Source organism: Eptatretus burgeri, chromosome 14 (assembly GCF_056783735.1).
Source record: "Eptatretus burgeri isolate ZD-2024b chromosome 14, Ebu_testis_v1, whole genome shotgun sequence".
In the NCBI taxonomy this organism is placed as follows: Eukaryota; Metazoa; Chordata; class Myxini; order Myxiniformes; family Myxinidae; genus Eptatretus; species Eptatretus burgeri.
In genome coordinates, this window is record NC_140974.1 from 41,353,100 (window position 1) to 41,376,238 (window position 23,139).

The 23,139-nt window shown below is 41.6% G+C and overlaps 1 protein-coding gene across 3 annotated transcripts in view; it reads left to right on the forward strand.

The window, feature by feature from the left end:
- The window catches only part of LOC147013030 (DENN domain-containing protein 1B-like), a 251,978-nt gene that overhangs the window by 52,262 nt on the left and 176,577 nt on the right, over positions 1-23,139 (forward strand). For all 3 annotated transcript variants that reach the window (XM_085854485.1, XM_085854484.1, XM_085854486.1), the window contains one exon: positions 1,800-1,843. In XM_085854485.1, coding sequence (XP_085710611.1) covers positions 1,800-1,843 — 44 coding nt within the window. The remainder of the gene's footprint in view (positions 1-1,799; positions 1,844-23,139) is intronic.

Consider the following 23,139-nt stretch of genomic DNA (forward strand, 5'->3'; position numbering starts at 1 on the left):
AAAACCTCCAGTCTAGCAGTAATCCTTTCCCCTTTTTAAAGTCTCTCCTCCCCTTTTTAAAGTCTCCCCTCCCTTTTTTATCCCTCGCCGCGTGGCGGAAGGGGGATATTGTCACCCAGGTCGTCCGGCTGTCCGTCCGTCCGGGCGTCAACATTTATAGCTGTGAATGCGATAACTCATAAACTGTTCGCCATATCCATTTGAAATTTGGGTCACACATGTACCACCTGAAAAGGAAGAACCCTATTGATTTTGGGTGTGGCCGGATCCAAGATGGCCGACTGGGGCGGCCATCTTCAAAAATATGTTTTTTTGTAAAAAATGGAAAACCGCTTATCTGATTTCAATTATTTTTGGTTACTATGTTCCTCACCCCTGGGGAACTTTTTCGATGATGACCAAATGGTGTCTTGTTTCCAATTCACCTCCCTCATTATCTGGAATATGTATGACCTTTTTCATTCAATGGCGGGGGATTCCCCATCTCTGATGGTATATTTCCCCATCCCCTTTTCCCTTTTCTCTCCCATCCCCTTTTAAAAGTCTCCCCATCCCCTTTTTAAACTTTCCCATCCCCTTTCTAAACTCTACCCACCCCCTTTTTAAAGTCTTCCCATCCCCTTTTTAAACTTTCCCATCCCCTTTTTAAACTCTCCCCATTCCCTTTCTAAACTCTCCCATCCCATTTTTAAAGTCTCCCCTCCCCTTTTTAAACTCTCCCCATCCCCTTTTTAAACTCTCACATCCCCTTTTTAAACTCTCCCCATCCCCTTTTTGAACTCTCACATCCCCTTTTAAACTCTCTCATCCCCTTTTACCCCCCCTTTTTGAAATCCCCTCCCTCCTTTTAAAACTCCCTGCTCTCCCTATCATAAATTCTCCTTCCTTCTCCTCCTCCATCTCTAATCCTCTTTCCCATCCCCCTTTTAAATTCCTTTTCCCTGCCTTTAAACTCCTGCCCTCTCCCTCCTCCTTCCTCCTTTTTCTTTATCTTCCCCCTCCTTTTTTTTCATCCTTCCTATTTTCCACTCATCTGTCTCCGAAACTCGATGATGAATGGTAACGAGGCAGTCAAATCGAAGGAATTATTGAGATTTCTGGGTTTTTTTTCTCCTCCCCTCTGCCCCTACCTACCGTCTTTCTTTTTCCTCTTTCCTTCACTTTATTCCTGCTATCTCTTTCCCACACCACCCCATCTCTCTCTCTCTCTCTCTCTCTCTCTCTCTCTCTCTCTCTCTCTCTCTCTCTCTCTCTCTCTCTCTCTCTCTCTCTCTCTCTCTCTCTCTCTCTCTCTCTTTCTCTCTTTCTCTCTTTCTCTCTTTCTCTCTTTCTCTTTCTCTCTTATTTTATGTTCTCTCCCTCCCTTCTTTTTTGTTTTCCTCCCTTCTCACACTTGTTTCTCTCCTCGCCCTCTTCATTCGTTCTTTTTTTCTCTCTTTCTGCTTAATCTTCCTCGTTTTCTTCATTTCCACTGTAGGGTCGCAAACAAAAACAATTTCCCCACTGGTAGTGAAATTTGTCCCTTTAATCCTTCCTTGGGGATCACGAGCTTGCATTGCTTGAACTGTCTCAGTGTGGGGGCATTTACTTGTGAAAGCAAATAATGGAGAATATGATTTATTTATTTATTTTTGTCTTTCAAGTTTTCAAAGCAAATAAATTGTTGAGTCTCATGAAGTTGTTTCACACAAATCAAGTGCATATACTAACTTGTTTTGAAACTGTCTTCCCTCCACCCCCCCCCCTCTTTCACTCAAAATTCCACATCTTCTGCACCTCTCCCTGTTTCATTGTCACAGCTCCTGACATTCTTCGGAAATTTCCTCAAGACTTTGGAGATGAGGTTTGTTCTGATTGTGCACAACATTGGGATTTGCCTGGAGTGTGGAGGAAATGTGCTAGCATGATGTGCAAGTTTATGGCACAAGATCACAATGGGGGGGGGGGGGGGGGAATCTGCTTCCACAGTGCTTTGGGAAGTGGGTTGAGAATTTTTCAAAAGTCCACAGTCACAGCTTGCTTTATGCATTTTCATTGGTTTATCTTGCTTCGATGTAATGAATCCACATCGAACACCATCAATAATAAAAGCTTTAACTCGGTTTCTCAAACTTCCATGGTATCTTCCTGAAGATTAGTATTGCGTGAAATCAACTGTATATCCTGTACAATGGAGCAAGTGTATCTCTGTCCAGCCACTAACGCCACCTTTAATGACATAATAAATAGGCAGCGTTTATCCGTGTTGTTTGTGTTCCTGTTGGAGCAAAATAAAATAAACTGCATACATGTTGGTAATACCCTGGTCAGGTCATAGGCACAATCCTCCCCCCCCACCCCACCCCTAATTTTCACCTCTACACGTGCCACAGTGCAAATGATTTGCTGACCCCTACTGCAGACAAGGGGGATTAGCCATGGCACAAAATATATTTGCCCCACCTCCCCCACTGACCCCTCCCCCAGGCTGCTCCTGAACATAGCGGTTGTTTCTAGTTCTGATAATGCTTGAAGGGAAATTTTTTGGGCTCCTGTATTTGCCACATTTGACTCAGTGTTTTTCTTGGAAACTGTAGATGCAGTGTCACACTTACGCTCACCTTTGGTTAGCCATCGATTTAAAACTAATTGATCCAACCTCTCCCTTTTCCTCCATAAGCACATTACTGGTTATTCACATACCAGGATAGGAGGATTCACATGAGTGCTCATGATGAATTGGTTTGGTCATCCTTGAAATTTATTCTGAGAGTAGATGAGTATCGAAACTTTGGTACTTGGGTAATTTTTATTTTTTGGAATTTCAACAAAGGCGTTTGGTGGCATTGTGTGGCAAAGGACCACAGGGATGGGGGTGGGAGTGATACAAATACATATTTTGAAAGTAATGATTGGTGATATACGTACATTATTGGAAATGATGGTGGGGGAGCAGTGGGGATAGGGGAGGGAAGGGAATGGTATCCTGATTCTAATGTACCAATATGCTGTTACAGAGTGTTGGTGCTGCTGAAGCAGTTTCTTGGCAAGGGTTATGCTGGGTGGTTTGCCATTGCCTTTCTTGCAGTAGTCAAGGCAGTAATTTTGAATTTGTTCATGGTGCTGGCGATAGATTGCCTACTCTTAACAAAGCATATGGTGGGGTCTTTAACATCTACCAACTAATGCCAGCAGACGGAGCCCAGTTTAACATCGATCCGAGGGAGGGCACACGTGTTGATGAATAACTCTGCCTGTGACAGTTTATAGCTGGTTCGAGATTCAAACCCAGGCTAGACAGCTTATAGGTGAGTTTGCATACCTTTAGGCCATCCTGCCAGCCCATTGATATTCTATAATGGTAAAATATACTCCACACCAAGAAACTGTTGCAAGACACTGTTTCAGTCTGAGCTGTATGAAAAACAATGGGGATAATGGTGGTAATAATACATTTTGTTAAGTTAGAAATTCTGAAAAAGTGATTTCGTATCTCATATTCGTTTCTTTATATGATAAGTGATAATCAAATACATATTGTTGCCAGTTAATTTACTGTAAATGCAGGTGGAAATTTTACAGTGAGAACAGTAAAATACACAGGTGTGTGTGTGTGTGTGTGTGTATGTGTAAGTACAAGTATATGTATATGTATATGTATATATGTATATGTATATGTATATATATATATATATATATATATATATATATATATATATATATATATATATATATATATATATATATAAAAAACCTGGTGTTGGCGTAGTGGTTAGGGTAGCGGCTTGGGATCCAAAAGGTCCTGAGTTCAAGCCCCGTTGGCCGCTTGAATTAATACACACCAGGAGGTTGACTCAGCCTGTCATCCTTCTGAGGTTGGCGAAGTGAGTACCAGTGTACTGGGCCCGGTGTATGCCTAGGTTAGAATTGGTGTACCATATCCCTGTGTCGTAAGAGGCGACCAGGGTTGCATCAGGAAGGGCATCCGGCATAAAACATGTGCCAAATCATTATGTGGATCATAACGGATGATCCGCTGTGGCGACCCCTAACAGGAGCAGCCGAAAGAAGAAGATATATATATATATATATATATATATATATATATATATATATATATATATATATATATATATATATATGTTGCTACTTAAAACCTCTTTTAAAAAGAGGAAGCAAATAATAATGTTGAAATGGTCAATCAAATTACAAACAGTGGGATGAGAACATTTTGGAAAACTGTGCTTTTTTAGAGACAAATACAAACCTGCATTTGGCAACAATGTCACAAAACCAATCTTAAGAACCAGTGTTGCTGCATGTCCTCAAATGGTGTTAAACTACTCCACGTCAGTACCCTCCCTCACATCTCCTAGATGCCTGCCTGCATCCTTTAAACCACAACCCATCTATTTGTCCCCCTCTTCAGCAACCCTTCATTTCATGTCCCCTATTTCTGCATCTCCTCACCCCTTCAAAGCTTTCCCTTCTCCCTCATCTCCACCATCTACCATCTCCCCCCTCCCATCTTACCCCTTCCCCTTAGAGTTCCTGTATATACAGAGAAGCGACAACTTGCAATTAGAAGCCATTTTGTTTCCATTGAGCGTGGCATACCGTACCTGTTTCCATTGTGTGTGAAGCGTAATGTGTCCGTTTTCTAATCTAACTGTCTTTCTCTGCACCAAAAAGGGAGATTATATGTCATAATGATTTATTTTCATCCTTCCAACGTGTCTGAGTAGGCATACAATCAGACAGGATTGATTTAACCTTAAAACCTTACACAGAAACCACAGCAAAATGAAGTGTAATGCGCCGGTAAAGGTTTCCACTTATGAGTGCCAAATATGAGGTGTACAGAGCAAGTGAATAGAAGAAACAAACAGTTTAGTGACAGAATGCAGAAATTTGAATGAAGTGGAAGAAGGAAAGTGAAAAACAGAAATGGAGGCACACCATTCATGCCAGGTGCACACATCATCAGGAGAAGAGATAATTGGATAAGATAGCAAATGTGAATGTAAAAATAGAAAGAACTTGATTGATTGATTGATTGAGTGCTCTGCTTGAAGGCAAGTCTTTGGCTGCTTTGCAAAGGTGATAGTAGGTGGTTTGCCATTGCCTTCCCAGCAATTATTCAAGGCAGGAATTTTGTAATTTGTTAAGGATGCCGGTGATAACTCGCTTACTTTTGCCAAAGGATACCAATGGATCTTTAACATCCACCAACCACTGACAATAGACAGGACACCCGACTTAACGTCCACCCGAGGGATGCCACACACACTGATGAATCAACCTGTCTGTGAAACACCAGCATGACAGTATGTCCGTCTATCCTTGCCTAGTGGGGTGCAGCATGCACAGCAGTGTGTCTGTTATGCTCAGTGTGCATTATGATTAGCATTGTGGCTCTTGCACTTTATCAAACCTTACCTAAATCCAAGATGACAATTAGATGATTTTTAGTTCATTGTTCTGTTAATGCAACATGATCTATAAAGTAAATTTCGAGGTAGGGAGAGAAAAAGAAAAGGAAATGAAGATTGGTAGAGAAATGCAACAAGTAGATAAAAAGGCGAAGCGATGAAAGTCAAAAGTGATGGAAATGCAGATAGAAAATATATAGACGGTGAACATGAGGAACAAGTGAAGAAAATAAATAATTATAAGGAGAAAAATAATAACGATGAAATCGAGCTACTGCTTTTAAATTTTATTTGGTCATCAAGAAAAAGGTCTTTCTCCCATATTGATGCTTCAATCATATTTTGCCACTAAAACACCATGCAATCACGTCATATTCATTATTTTCTCACAGAATGGAACTGACCGATTTGTAGTGAATGGAAACAAAATGGTGTACATGGCCCACTTTTTACAACCACACCCTCCCAGCTCCACCCCCCCCCACACCACACCCTCCCAGCTCTCCTCCTGTGCTGCACCTTCCCAGTTCCCTCTCCAGCACCACACCCTCCCAGCTCCCCCACACCCCTTATCTTCCCTCTGCCATTCCCCCTCTCCGAGCTCCTTTCCACATTGCAGCTCCCTGTCAACAATGCCCCCTCACCTGTCCTTAACTGTGTGGACCTCAAACATCCGAGGTCTCCGCTCCAACCTGATAGATCTCTCAATCCAGGCCACTACTCATAAACTGGAAATCATGTTTGGTTTTTTTGTATACACCAGCGTTTCTCAACCTTTTTACCCTTGTGGAACCCTTGAAATAGTTTTCATGTCTCAGGGAATCCCTGCATAAAAATTATTATATACCATTATTAATATCTAGCTCTTTTATATTTTTATCGTAGTTCACGTGGTAAATATAACATATTTTTTACGGATACCTGGTTTAAGGAAAAAATGACTCCCTTTTTGTCAAATTTATTGGCAATGAAAAAAAACCATACTGCTCGTTTATGAGACCTCACACCGAGGTTTTAATTCACACAAAAAAAACTTTTTTAAATAAAAAAAAACAAACACCTCATGTAACTTGATCAACAAAACTTAAACAAACAAGTGAAATCCTTCAATACAGCACGTGTGGTGAATCAAATGAGTTCACTAAAGTTAAAATATGCAATTTATGCTTTTTCAGTTGAAAAACAATTAAAAAGCGTACTTAATATTTGAAATGTAAAAATCTTGTTATTATTGTGATAAGCACCTTTATATATAACAGAAGGAATGAAATTGTTTGATACAGCGTGGCAGGAGGCCGCAAAACAATGATTGTAAGTAAATTTCATCTACTAATGCATGACGAAACACTTGTTTATGGCTAATATTAAAGAGAATGATGGCATAAGAAGAACTTAGCTTTCTGCGTTCGGCGCGAAATGCCATGGTGGACGGAAATGAGGTCTTTCGTTCGTTCGTTCGTACATGAGGGGAGCAAACCTTCGTTTTTTTTCCGTCAAGCAATAAATTAAATGGTTTTCACATATATAACACATTAGTTTCACAAATTTCCATTGAAATACTCGGGTATTTCCGTCAATTGTCGCCATTTCCGTCGAGGTTACGCACTGCATCTACCGGACGGCCGTCATTGGCTGTCTTGAGGCACGTGGGGGGGGGGGACCCCGGACCCACCGGAGACGTGGTAGACGACGCCGGGGACATTTCAAACTCGGTGAAATTGTATACAGCGCACGCACTGTAAAAAAGCTGAAGCAATAAAGATAAACAGAAGAACTAACCGAGAGAGAGAGAGAGAGAGAGAGAGAGAGAGAGAGAGAGAGAGAGAGAGAGAGAGAGAGAGAGAGAGAGAGAGGGAGAGAGAGAAGAGAGGGAGAGAGAGAAGAGAGGGAGAGAGAGAAGAGAGGGAGAGAGAGAAGAGAGGGAGAGAGAGAAGAGAGGGAGAGAGAGTTCACGCTAGGAAGCACAGAGAAGATAGATGGACACCGTGCATGCGTCCCGTACTTGAGTCAGTCACTCAATGATACACGAATCCACCGCGTACAAGACGTCCACTAATCAGTGAGGGCGGTTTCACACTGGCGCCATATAGACATCGTTAAATACATTCCCTATGGTTGTTATAATTGTAAATAATATAAGAGGTTGAAGCCTCTATTATAATAAGCAAGGAGTTTCCAACAATATGCCATACGTGTATAGTAAAATTACGAATATTAAATCAAACAAAAACTACTCAAAAATACATTAGCCTATTTATTATTGTTTCTCGCGGAACCCCTAGCGACCTCTTGCGAACCCCAGTTGAGAAACACTGGTATACACTGTCGAAACTCCTATGAGAGCTAATGTTTGACAGAATCCTTTCTCCCATAGGACGTCCCGGACTCCTTCTTGTTTCTTCCTGGCTATTATCTCCTGCGATTTGATAGGCTTCAACCCCGTCCTAGCAGCGGAGTTGCACTTTACATCATTAACTCCATTTCTCACTGTCCATTTACTGATATTGAAACCTCCCAACCCCGAGGAGTACCTTTGGCTGAGACTTCCCCTCCACTCCCATCTGTTGTTTTTATGTGTGTTGTGCCATACTCCAAACAGTGCCGACTCCATCCACATCTCTCTTCGATGACATGGACCAACTTTTAACCACTCATCCCAACTCTCTCTTCCTTGTATGTGGTGATTTCAATTGTCACCATGTAACTTGGCTGGGTGTTGGTACCTCTCTCACCCATCATACACTTCAGTGAAGGACCTCTGTGACTACAGGGAACTGACTCATTCTGTGATCTTACTGACATGGATTTCTCCCAATGGTAAATCCTTCCTTCATGATGACAAACCTTCTTGCAAATGTCTCCTGCTCTTCCTCTGTTCCATTTGGTTCATTTGACCATTATGCTTGTGAGAGTCAACATCTTTCTGACTGTTATCAGAGAGCCACCTCATCACGGTGAATATGGCAGTTCACTCAGGCAGACTGGGAGGGACTACAAGCAGCCATCTCACTTCAGAACTGGTCTCCTATATCTGGTGACCCCGATATCAGCAGCCTAGGAATTTGTCCACAGAAACCTATCTTATGCCCTTATTCATCCCATTTCATCTTCAGTTATCCTACCCTTCTTCCCACCCATGGTACACCTGAAACCTATGGTGAGGCAGTTGCTTTGAAACAACTTGCCCTCTCTTCCTGGAAGGCAAGCCCGACTGAAGGCAATCTCAGAACTTTTCACAAAGTCCGCAGCAAGTGCTTGTCCATTCTCAGCAGAGCTAGAAAACAACATGTCATGCAACCTCAATGTTGAACTTTCCAACTTGTGTTTGGTACTACAGAACTTTAATATACAAGAAAACAAACACGACATTAACCAAAGCTTTCCGTGCCCTACTTCTCAAAGTTGAATCACAGCAAGAGAACCAGGAAGTGAGAGAGCATGCGTATATAAGCTTGTCGATGAATGATCGACACTGATTGGTTCATCAGCTATGATGTCAGTGGTAACCTGAGCCCTCATTGGTTAGCTCACAGTCATCAGTATCTCTGGCTCCGATTGGCTGGAGTGGAGTACAGGGCATTGACTCACCATTCACACCAACGCCTTGGAGGGAGGGGGGATGCGACACCCCCAAAGCCGATGACTTACCATTTGCATGCATTACCTTGGACAGTGGTCGGAGCAACAACTTTGATGGTTCCATGTTGAAAGAGAATGAGAGAATGTACAAGTTCCTTTTGACGACATAACTCAGGGTCCATGGAAAGGATGAAGGTTGCTTCCAACATACGGAGATGTGAAACACTCCGACCTCGGCTCAATATCTTGAACATATCTGCGTTGTCCTAGTCTGCACAGATGGGGTTGGCAACTAAGTGCTGTGCAATGGCAGAATAACAAGAAATGGCTGACTGTCCTTGAACGTTCCGAGCATGTCCTTGAACGATCCAAGCATGAGCATTGAGCATAGACAACCTTATATATATGCACACTTTCTCACTGCCTGGTTCTCTTGCTGTGATTCAACCTTGAGAAGTACAGCACCAAAAGCTTTGGTTAATATGTCATGTTTATTTTCTTGTATATTTCAAAACTTTTCTCCCTCCTTTAAAACATGGTGGTGCCTTGGTAAGTCTATCTCTAGAGTATGCTGCCCTCCATCCCTTCCCTCACTTCAAATGTTACACAGCCGAACCTCACTGTAATATCAGATCATGCCCAATTGAAAACCATGACCCTTCTACCCCCGTAAACCGCCTCTTCCGTCCCCCAAGTCCATCTCTTTCCAAATTTCCAGTTTTTCCTTTCTTAAGAGTTTCCTCCTGTATTCATATTGTCCACCGCATGCGTCTTTCCCCACCAATCATTCTCTGCCACATCGTTTATTCCTCCAAGTGTCCCTCTATTTTGTTGGGTGGTCGCTAAACTACCGTTATTCTCAGGTTTTCCGTCTGTCTGTATGTCTGTCTGTTTGTTTGTATGTAATGGACAGCTCTGGAGGCCAGAGGAGTCAACCGATTTTGATGAAACTTGACTGGAAGGTTCATACCAGGATCTAGTTGTATGCTTTTGAGCACCGTTGCTATGGACGCCACCGTTGCCTAGCAACGGGACTTTGAAATTTTTGAAATAATCCGAAAAATATTTATATATATATATTTTTTTTCGAAAATCAAAAATCGGCTTCTGCGCTTTTTTGTGCACTATAATCAACGTCTTTGTCAAAAATTTTCAGCCCGATCCGTCAAAAACTGTATGACTGGTATGCAATTATATAGCGACCACCCATGTTGCCTACCGGCTTGTCCTGCTGTTTGTGTATTTCCTCACTCTCTTTCTCCTGTTCCTTTGGTTCTGTTACATCCTGATCTGTTCTATCTTATAGCTCTTCCACAAGCCTTGACTTTGTTTTTCAAAAGAACAAACTTTAAATGCATTTCACATTTTAGAGTCTCCTTGTCCATGAACCTTGTTTCAGGGAATTAAATTAATATGTACAAAGAAGTAAACATGTCATAAATATAATTAATCAAAGTGATCGTACACAGTAATAATGCGATAAATAATACATTATACACATGGAATTCTAACAATGCCTTGGATCTTTTAACTTAAACACATAATACAGAGAAATGGATGATGTAGGGCAACTGAGAGTGATTTAGACTTCCCTCTTTCTCCATAGGAGCAAACGTTTCTCAGCTTGTTCAGGGTTAAGGCTTTCTCAGTATAACGAGGGTGGTTATATGCAGAAGGATAAACACTTCACTTGGTTCTGGAGCACTGAATGCAACAGTTTGGTTTTCTGAGGTGAATTTACTCAGAGCTGTGCACAAATTGAACAAACAGGCAGCACAGTACAAAGTTCAGCAACTCAATACATTGACCGATCCCAAGAGGCTTGGTGCTCTCTGGTCCCCAACCTCTGTCTGCTGACACCTCAGCAACATCCCCCAACTCGTGCACACACATTTTTACTTGCGAAACTCGAAGATTTTTCAAGTATATTGGCTGGTCTTTTGCGTTATTCTGTCTGTCTGTGTCTGCTTTCTAAAATTGTCAATTTTCATCTGATTGAGAAATTTCAACAGGATTTTGCATATCAGGTCACTGAATTTAACCACCAATTATTTTTGAGGTCAACTTCGGCCAAAAGGTCAATATAGGCTGAAGGTCAACAACTTAGGTGGGATTTCTAAAATCCTCAATTTTCATCTCATTGACTTGATATTTGAAGAACATTTATATTTCAGGTCTCTGAGTTCAACGAGCCAATTATTTTGAGGCCAACATCGACCAAAAGGTCAATATAGGCTGAAGGTCAACAACTTAGGTGGGATTTCTAAAATCCTCAATTTTCATCTCATTGACTTGAAATTTGAAGACGATTTGCATATCAGGTCAATGAATTCAACCACCAATTATTTTTAAGGTCAAATTTGTTTTATGGATTTTGCAAGTATTGTGCTAGGCATGGCATAGTTTTTTTTATCCCTCATCTTAACTTTTAATCACAAATTGATTGTGAAGGCCAATGGGATAGCTCCATACTTTTGTCTTCACCCATGTATCCTACACAGCTGGAATTGTTTTCTTTCCTGAGGTCATGTCTTCCTGCCCAGGCAGTTCTGGATAGAGGTCCAATCAGGCCCAATCCAAGCTCGGTGCACGTTCAATTTGGGTAACGTCTATATTCTCTCAATGCTCTCGTGCAGTTTCTGCGGGGCAATAGATGAAAGATGCACACAAACTCGTAGTAAAGGACACATCGTAGGTCGTATAAAATTGCCTAACGACCAATTTTAAAGATAACATTCCTTCTTAAAAAAAAAAATCACAAACATTCTGACTTTTGCACTTAAAGAATTTTGCCATTGTGTTTTTATACAGCATCGAGGCTCACGATGACGCACCTCGAGGTGGTAACACCCCCACCTGCCTCCCCTACCCCCACCTGACACAGTCCACGTCAGACCAGTTTGATCAAATATGATACAAATGAAATTCGACTAATGAGCTTGATTAATTATATTCAAAGAAACAAACAATAATGTAGAATTGAAAATGTCCTGTTAACAAAGGGAATAAAATTAACATCAACATAGTAATTCCTTGACAACATTTTGCAACTATTTAAATTTCACCAAATTATCTTCTTTTCTGACCTCCTGTATCACATTCCAAGGATTTTGAGATTACTTTGCTTTCTTATAACTGGAGCAGTAACATGAGGGTTTTTGGAGACCAAGCCAACTTCACTAGCTTTTATGCAGTAGAAATCAAATTTGGAATTGTGTCTCCCCAATAACTCTATGGACTATCACAGTGTCAAACTTCTGTTCTTTACATGATGGTTTACTCTGTAGCCTATCATGGTGTTGAGTTAATGTTCACTCAACATATCACATCATTAATCCTTTCCATTACGAGGACTGGAATCTGCTTAACAACCAAAAAAATTTGGCAGATATCACCTTGCGTCTGAAAATTACGAACCCTAGCTCAGTCTCCTGGTGTAAATCGTTGTCCCCGAGCTTGTACGTCATATGGAGTATTCATAACTGCAGTCAAAGCGATATGATCCTTTCACAATTATTGTGTCTTCCTCAGACCATCCTGTGGCTCTGTCAGTTACTGAGTTGGGCTTTTTCTCTGCTTCTCTCAGTCTCCCATGCACAACATTCAAGGGTGTTCTTAATTCTTGACTGTATATAAACAATGCTGGGGCACAACCGGTGGTCTTCGTCCTACACATCAGCATTAGGAAAGATAGATGTTTACTGTATATCTGTGCGAGGGTTTTCAGGATAGTCTAGAAGTGTGAGCTCTTGCCTCTGAGCTATCTCGCTTGAATTTGAATGTCGACACAACTATAAACTATCACCCTGGTGTTACGCAGGTAGAACGATGCATCATCCTTAAGATGGATGTTAAACTGGTTGTCCTGTCCACCATAATTATTTGGTGGATGTTAAAAATCCTACGGTGTCCTTCACAAATACAGAAGACAAGCTTTTGCCAGCACCTTGGCCAAATTCAAAAATTCCTGCTCTCACCTATAGGGGGCACTGCATCAGTGGCATTGTTGCGCCACTGCTAGAACTGATGCAAACCCTCGGCCACGTGCTGCGAATGATTGAAGCCCTCTGTCATTGTCCTTATTCTAACTCTTTGTCTAAAACATCCACCATACCTCCGCACTGAGAGGATTACGGTGTGGTACGGTTCTTGTTTATCCCAAGTTTGAGCAAAACAGCAAAACGAAGGGCTCATGCTCGAAACTTCAGATGTACCTCTCTTTATGATGCTTTACTCTTCTCTTATTGGCTTTCAGTGTATAAATTCATTGTTTAACTCATCCACCCATGCAGAGTGACAGTGGCATTCACAAAGATGAGCATTCCATTGCATTGTGGAGACCTTGGTCCGCAGTATCCACAATGGCTTAATTGACCATCCTCTCGATTGTGCACACCAAAGCAATATTCCTTAATTTACCGACCACACAATGGGACTCAACACCACTATTTGGCTGCAATTGCCAATCCAAATGAGAGTCTGTGCAGCGAACCCAACTACTTGGGTTTTCCCACCTGCTTTAATTCAGCTGACAGTGCAAAAGCTTTCGTCATGATTGGACAACTACAACCTGTTCTTACAGTTACCAGCAAAGTCGACACTTCAAGACACAGACTCATGTACAGACTTATTGTATATCTCCTTTTAAACCGAGCACATATTGACTGCACTTCACAACCACAGCTTATGGTCTATTCCTTATGAGTAACTGGTGGAGGATAACTCATTCTCTCTCGATGTCTTCAGATCTACTCATCTGATATTACCACGCGTTACAACACTTCTCCACTGCAAACCTTGGTATTAATAGTCACAAACTCTGTTACCGCTTCAGCAGCCGCATACAAATAGAGACAATACCAAATGCTTTACTTGAACGCTCAAGTTTGCCATCAAAGCCATACAGAAATAACTTTTCACCAAATTTTGGAGACGAATCCCATCCATGTATGGATGTAAAAATCACACAAAATATTGGATATCTCTCATTGACATGAAGTTGGAATGTTTCTGGGGGCACCATTTTTACTGCTCCATTTACAGCTGTGCCAATTCTCCCCCACTCTCTTTCTATTGTTCCTTTTGTTCTGTTCTGTCCTGATCCATTCAGTGTTCTAGCTCTTCCATGAACCTTGACTTTTAATACAAAAATAATGTCTCAACAAGAGTGAGACTTATGGAAGAGTAAGATTAAATTGACAGTGGTGAGGTAGGGCAACAATTGGGCACAACCATCAAGGAAATAAAGGAACAAGAAAGAGAGGGAGTTGGGGGGGGGGAGAGAGAGATCACTCAAACCAGCCAGTAAAATATTTAGTAAGGAAGGGTTAATGGTCATGAAGATCATCGGTGAGGATGGGGGATGACATAAGGTGGTAGTGCACTGCCTGCTTGAAGCCCTGGAGGGAAGAGGGGGAAAGAACAGCCTCTGGAAGATGGTTCCACAGATGGGAGAAGTGAGGAACAAAGGAGTTGAGGTGTGCAGTCAGCCTGGATTTTGTAAGTTTAATCAGAAGGTGTTTACTGGAAGAATGTGTGCATCCTGGATTTGCTGGGGAGGGTTGGAGAACAGAGAGCAGAGGGAGCAATATTGGAGAAGAGCTGCTAAAAAAAACAGAAACCACCAACTTGCCTGTGATGTATGAAAACAACCGACCTTGTGGTTCGGCTTCATTGTGGGAGATTCCAATGATAGAGTTTTATATTCCACAGAATCCACGAGGATATCTATGATACTGGGGCACCAGTCGAAAGGGGAGAGCAGTACTCCATTGAGCTACGGACAAAGGTCTTGTAGACTGTGGGCTGCTGTGATTTTCCAAGGAAAGACTTGGATGGACGGAGGATGCCCAGTCTATGACTGGCTTTGAAGGACAGCTTTGCAATTTGCTTAGCCCAGCAGTGGTCATGACTGATGTTGAGGCCGAGAAATTTAAAAAAATCTGAATGACTTTCTGTGGCTGACCATGGAAATAGGTCGGTTAGTTTTACCATCCTTCCAGAGTGACAGGATGAGACTAAGCTTTTCCAGGATTGAAGGACATGTTTCATTTACCAGATCGGTCGAGAGTGGCGCAACTATAGTTTGCTTAGCACTGGGATGGAGTATTGTATAATGTGGAAACGTTGGCAAAAAGCAAGAAAGGGTTTTCCAGACATCAGAGACGTCATTTATTTTAATGAGGAAAAATACAGGGCCCAAAACTGCCTTGGGGAGCTCCAGTCTCCACCGGGAGAGGGGAGGAGAGGGTTACATTCATAGCAACACAATGACTGTGTGAGTGTAGGAGGTCAGATCAGGAATGAAGGTGGCCTTGAATGCCACAGGCAAAAAGTTTAGCAAGCGAGCAGGACTGTGTTGAATGCCCGAGATATGTCGAAGGAGATTGTCCTGACCTCTAGATTGGGATTTAAGGCCTCCAATTGCTGAGAGAGGAGCAACAGCATAACCAGAGTTGAGTGCCCAGGATGTAATCCAAACTGATGGTCAGAGTTCAGGCTGTTTTATAATAGGAAAGACTTGGCATGAGCTGCAATGATGGATTCCATGACTTTGCTTGTAATTGGGATTAAACTCACTGTTTGGTGGTTGATGGGATCTGTTTTTGCACCTTTTTTTGGAAACAGGAGTGATGTTTGTTGACTTCCAGGCTGATGGGAGCTGGCCAAAGGAGGATAGCCTGAATAGGGCAGACAAAATGGAAAGACGAATGCCAGAGCAGGATTGGAGAACAGAATATGTAAGAACCAGAGTCACTTATCAGCAACTGCATGACTGACTTGACATCAGCTGGGCTCTGTTCTTCATTGATGTTTGGACTCTTTTGGTCTAGAACTTCTCAAAATGGTGTATCCACAACCTCAGTCATGGGTATAAATCTACATCAAGTAGATCCATGACACACACGCACGCACGCACACACACCGTTTTTTTTTTTCATGTCTGTTCCGCATAAATCTAATTATTTGTTAAACAGTAATGGCTATTATAATAAATCTTTAAAGGATGTTAGAATTGATACTAATTCTACAACATCCTTTACTTCATTGTTATCTTAATCACAATCCTCAAAATAGTGGTTTACCTATAATATAAGAACTTTATCAACTTGTAAGCAATGGATAGATTTTCTGTCTGCATGGATCATCAGCTTGGCCCCATTCTGCATAGATTTCGACCCTTTTAGCTCAGAACCTCTCTAACTCGTGGGTCCCCAACCATAGCTCTGGGTCTACATCAGTAGCTCCTCATCCTCAGCTGTGTCCAATCAGTCAGTAAAGCTTGTAATGCAACCTCACTGCAAATAATTTTTTGGGGGGGGGACTAAGTCCAAAATCTAATGGCATGATCCTTGGACCATACCTAACCCCCCCCCCCCCCCACCAAGTTTCGTTGAAATCCATCCAGGAGTTTTTCCGCAATACTGTTCACAAACAAACAAACAAACAAACAGAAAGGGGTGAAAACAGCAACCTCCGATCTTCGATGGCGGAGGTTAACTAGAAGGGCACTTGATAGAGCGCATACCTCCACCAGGCTGAACAGTTTACATTTTGTAGCCCATTGATGGGCCAGATCTGCATCCAGACCTGAGTCAAATCTAATCAGCTTGTTCTTGTCACCTACTTGACTCATTCACCAACTTTCATCCGAATCTGGCCATAACTTTGAATTATCATGCTATATATCGTTTTTTTGCCCCATCTCTCAATGATGAAGAATTGCTGAAAAAAATTGAAAATTCTCATATCTGGATCTTAACCAAAATCGAATCAATTGGTCCATGTCCTAACCTGCTCACCAAGTTTCGTCCAAAACCGTCCTTAAACTCTTGAGATATTGCGCAATACAGTACTGTATATCGTTTTTGGCCCTATCTCTCAATGGTGAAGAATTGCTTTAAAATTATTGCAGCCGGATCTGGATCTTCACCAAATCTAATCAATTCGTCATTGTCACACACCCGATCTGTCCATCAAGTTTCGTCCAAATCCATCCACAACTTTTTGAGATATCCTGCTCACAGACAAACAGACAAAGGGGTGAAAACATAACCTCACACAACCTTTGGTGGTGGAGGTAACAATACATTAAATCATGCATACCTTACCTTACCTTACCTATTATTGCACTGCTATGCATTACCAAGCAAGTTAATTTTGCTTACCACTGAATTGAGCTGTTCAAATACAGGAGCTCTCATTTCAACAGATTTCCTATGTGCTCAAATGCACCCCCTAGCACCAACTAAAAGGTGTTTAAATACAGTATCTATTAAAATGCCTCATTAATCATGTTTTTACCTTTTTCACTGTTTTTAAATATTTAAACCCAAAATAACACTTGTTTTAACGTGTAAACTGTAGCTCTCTGCGTTAGTATGCGTCTGGCAAACTGTTTTATTATACTGATAAGTTCTGAGCTCTGGGTGGTTGCTCTTACTCTTCGAAGTATTACCCTCATCAGAGGAGAGTGCATTGAAATTGGATCCGTTTGTCATCTGTGTCTGTCTGTCTGTCTGTCTGTGCACACATAATATGCTAACATCGGCCACAGACACCACCTGGTAATATCCATCATTTCACCTTTTTTTTTCAACCGAGTACATACTGTACATCTAAAAAGTAAAATGTACAAATATAATTTGAACACGAGTACACCTATAAAATATATACATTTGGAATGTGAGTACGTTTATAGAGTACGAGCGAGGTGCCCGTGCTCTGCACGGGAGGGGGTTCGACAGCCGGTTCGTGAAGGACTTGGGCAAAAAACTTACTGCAGCTGATCGCAACAGAAGTAGGTGGGTAATATTTCTATGATGTCACAATGGCTAAACTGCAAATTCTGAATCCACTAATTTCATGGGTGGAAACCTTTACATTATTTCCTGATTCTTCTTTTAACTCAATCTCTCGATATTTTCATTCCAAAGAGCATCATTCCAATCACAAATGAATACTATACCATTAATATAACAAAATACAATGTTACAAACACTTGTGATGTCAACAAAGAGAAATGCCCTTCTGAGGTTACATCCGGGAGCAGTTTCGTACGGATCTAAAGTCAAAATCATAATTGTATTGAGGTATTTATGAAAACTCCCACCCACCTTAGGACACCCGGTGAGACCCCAAAATGTTCCACAGAAGGTTTGGTGGGGCTGGGTCCCAAAACTGAAGGAGTAGTTCAGGGACGGATGGACAGACAGGCACTCCTGTTTTATAGATGTGCAATTAGAATGTGATTACGTCGAAGAACCATAATCATGGCTGATAAACATTGCAGTGATATTCCTGCAACGAAGAAATGCAGAACCTCGACATTGGAGACTAAACTGGGTGTTATGAAACATTCTGATAAAGGTAGATCTCCCTCCCAAATTGGTCGTTTTTTAGACCTTAATCTTTCGGTAATTGGAACAATTATCAAAGACACGACAATAATTTTACTGTACGATATATATATATATATATATACAGTGTATTTTATAAATTGTATTTATTACAATTCGAGGGGATTGAAGGAGTATCATTAGTTCCCTTCTAGTATCACTGGAGGGGATGGTAGTTTGTTTCCCCATCTGTCTGTCTGTCTGTCTGTCCGTCCATCTGTCCCAACTATGGTTTCTCTGACTTTTGTCCCACACCCTTTAACATATTCAATTGAAACTTGATACATGGCTTTATTATGATAAGATACAGACCAAGTTCGAGTTTCAAGGCATTTTGACAATTTTTCCACAGTTATGCCCTTTTTGGACTTAGAAAATATCATATTATACATGGGTCAGAGTTCAGTTGCCCTGACTCCACCACCACTGCTTTATACCCTATGGCAGGACAGCTGCTTGACTCCTAGTTTAATCGCAGGTGATTTCAATGATCTTAATTGATGATTTTGGTTTCTCTGGCATCAAGCGGAACAAAGTGTGAGGCAGGGGTGCCAGCCCAGAGGAGAGAGCAGTACTCCATCAAGCTGCGGATGAAGGCTTTATAAGTGGATTAGAGTTCAGGTGTGCCAAGGAACAACTTTTTCAAGAGGATTGTTATGGAGGGTTGATGGGAGGTTTTGCCAAACTTTCGATTTCCAAGTGTTTGACCAGTTTGTGATTCTATCAAGGTCTGGAGAGAGGGCAGAGGCTGCTGATAATCTGGCTGAAGGATGAGGGATGTTACAGCAGAGGTTGGAGTCATCAGAAAATAGATAAAGATGATTTTCCAGAGAGTCAGAGAGATTGTTGATGAGGATGTGGAATATGACTAGGCTGAGAACACTGCCTTGGGTCACTCCAGTCTTGACAGGGAGAGGAGATGAATGGATTCCATGGAGAGCCACATGTTGGCTATGAGAGTCGAGGAAGTCAGTAACCCAAGAGTTGAGGTGGCCTTGGACGCTATAGGCAGAGAGTTTGGGCATCAAGGTGTGGTGGCAGACTGTATCAGAAGCACGAGATATATCCAGAGAATTGGCACAACATTCAGTGTGCCATGGGTGGGAAGAAATGTAGGTTAACTAAAGACAAGATGGAATGATTTCTCTGGAAGAATTCCCAGGCTGAGTTAACATCAGGGGCAGTAGATATGGGAGGCCAGTCCTGAAGAGAGATGGCTGCTTGCAGTCCCTGCCACTCTGCATGAGTGAACTGCCAGACTCGCTGGCATTGAGGTAGCTCTCTGAGAATAGCCAGAGAAATGTTGACTCTCACAAGCATATGATTAGATGAACTATTTGGAGCGGAGGAAGAGCAGGAGACATTTGCTGGGAAGTTTGTTATCACCAAGTCCAGAAGGGAGGATTTGCCATTTAGGGAAGTGTTGGAAAGTTCACAGACTGAATCAGTCCATGGAGTCACAGAAATCCTTTGCTGAAATTGCCTAGCTGGTGAGAGAGGTAACAACACCAAGCTAATTGGCATGCAGGTGGCAACTGAAATCACCACAAATGAGGAAGAGCGAGTTGGGATGAGTGGTGAGAAAGAGATATATATATATATATATATATATATATATATATATATATATATATATATATATATATATATATATATATATCACTGTTTGGAAGACAGCACAACATATAAACAAAGGTGGGAACAGAAGAGAAGTCATGGTCAAAGGTGCTCCTTGGGGATTGACAGATTGAAAGGTGTAAGATCTTCTTCTTGTATATAAAGCCTGGTGTTATATGCCTGGTGTTGGCTTAATGGTTAGGGTGGCGGGCTTTAGATCCGAGGGTCCTGAGTTCAAATCCCGCTCAGCTGTTGAATTAATACCAGGTGGGGTTAACTCGGCCTGTCATCTTTCCGAGGTCGGCAAAATGAGTGCCAGTATGCTGGTATACTGTGTCGGAGTGGCGACCCGTCCAGGATTGTGCCCAATAGCCAAGGAGACTGCTTAAGCAGCACCAACGCTCTGCACAGAGTATGGTCCCAATCTCCTCTCTCCTGGTGTTGGCTTAGTGGAAAGGGTGGTGGGCTTGGGATCCTAAGATCCTGAGTTCAAGCCCCGTTGGCTGCTGAATTAATACCAGGTGGGGTTGACTCAACCTGTTATCCTTCCAAGGTTGGTAAAATGAGTACCAGTGTACTGGTAATAGGGCTACTGCATCAATGGCACAACTGCATCCCTAACCAATGATGCAACCAGCAGCCTCAAGCCTGCACATGAGAGTGTGTGTTCTTGTGTATGGCAGCTAGGCTGCCAGGTAGCTATCATTTTGTTGTAGCGTGGATGTGCAGCTGATGCTGTGCTCCTATACCAGTACACTGGTACTCATTTGTCAACCTCGGAAGTATGACAGACTGAGACAGCCTCACCTTGTTTTATTTCCGTGGCCGACAGGGTTCAAACTTAGAACCCTAAGATCCCATGCCAGCCACCCTAGCCGCTAAGCCAACACCTGGCTTTACAGAGGTGTAAGATCAGTACATGCTCAGTGAGAAATTGAGTTATTGATGTAAACTGTAACTCCGCCACCAGGGCAGAGTTCAGGCCTATCAAAGCGGTGGAGACTTGCCAGGAAGAGACAAGAAGGAGTCAGGGACGTCCTATGGGAGGTAGGATTATGTTAAGCGATGGTGTCTGATTTCTCAGTTGCAGCCTGGATTGAGAGATCTGTCTGGTTGGGGTGGGGGTCTCGGATGTCTTCGGGTTGAGGAAGCCTGGGAGAGTGTGGGACAGCATTTTAACACCACTGTGAGGTAATATTAAACAGGAGCAGAAAGTGAAAATGAACTTACAAAATCTTACAAAACTAACCCTAACAGCCTGGGTTTGGGATGGTGGAGATTGGAGAGGATAATGTTGCATAAATTTATAATCACCTTTCATGAAATGGAGGGAACACACACGCAAATATCGATATGAGGAAGGGGCTATTTCTCGGCTGATTCAGGACAATCAAGTCGATGTCTTTTATCGGACAATTCAAATGTCTTTTCTCGGTTGGTTGTAACTTCCGGAAGATGAACAAATAAAACTGAGTCCTTCTCACCTGTTTTTGTATTACAGTGCAGTAGTTCACCGTTGTTGATAGAATAAGACCTTATTTTCACTTGATGACAAATTACGTCTTGCCTCCGGGCCCTTCACCTCCACAATGGCAGATAGCCGACCTATCGGATGTGGATTGACTGTCAATGCAGCACGGCGAGGTGCATTTGACACAGAAAATCTGACGAAAACGTAAACAGCAACACAGGAACGAAAATACAACAGAAAGACACGACGGATCCGGTCCGAAAAACTTTGGGTTGATGAAGTGGAAAGAGCAGCTTCTGATCGAACCAACATGTGCAGCGGACCCAAAACCGGAAGTTCATCATCGGAGATAGATAATGCATTTTAACACCACTGTGAGGTAATATTAAACAGGAGCAGAAAGTGAAAATGAACTTACAAACTCTTACAAAACTACCTTTAAAAAGTGTGCTTTTATTTGGGATCATTGATAACTCCAAACCACAAATCAATATTGCATCATGAACATTATGGAGGTTAGAGCTCAATGTCTATCACCTTACGATTGTTTTTTTTCCACGGTGTACACAAAAATTGCACATGACAAATGCGTGCCCAAATTATACAGATTGATTGATAAAGCATTTCCCAGACGTAGTTAAGTGTACATTAGAGTTTATCAAACAAGAAGCACAATGGTCTGTAAAGAAAATCCATCTTCATTTAGTTGTTTTTTTTTAAACTAAATAAAATGGAAGAAGGTATTATATTTCTCATGAACAATTGCTACTTTACATTTGGCAACAAGATACCAAAGCAGATAGTTTGGATACCCATGGGTTCGGATCAGGCACCTTCATTGGCGAATTCATTGTTGTACATGTACGAGTCTGATTGTATCTATTAATTTGAACAGGAATGAACTAACTACTGCAAGAAGGTGTGAAAACATCTTTAGATTCATTGTTGATTTACTGCCAATTGATTTATATTTGATTAGCTTCACGATGACATCTATCCAAAAGGGTTTACATTATAAAAGTACAACCGAGCTCACACGTCGGTGTCTTTTTTTTATTTATAGATATTTGCTTTGCACCAAATTGTTTGATAAACGAGATGCATTTCCATAAAATATTGTATGAACACTTTTCTTGGACACAAACATTCCTAGAAAGCTTTTCTCTGGTGCAGTTTCAGGTGAAATAATCAGAAGAGTGAGAGTGAGCAGACACAGCACAACTTATTGATAGAATGAAACAGGTACTCAGACTTTTACTAACACAGTGAGCTGTAGTTGGTTCATTAAAACAAGTGTTGTTTTTAGGTCACAAAATGACACTAAAAATAATTTATTAAACGCAATCAAAATGGTTAAAAACAAAACAAAACAAAACAAGGAAGCATTCAAATATATTCTATTTTTGTGTCATTTTGTGACCAAATGCAATCTCACTATTCAAACTGTCTACCCGTTTTTATCATTCAAAAACTGTCCCCCAACAACAACAAATATATACCAGTAATCCAGCGCAAGTACATTTCAAACCATTTTCAGTGGTTGCCGGGAGATGCAGTGGAGCATGTGGGAAATCTATTAAAAAGACAGTTTATTTATTTGAATAACAGCTGGATTCTATTGTAAGCAAAATGGACTTCCTGCGTAGTGTAGTGTAGTATGCTA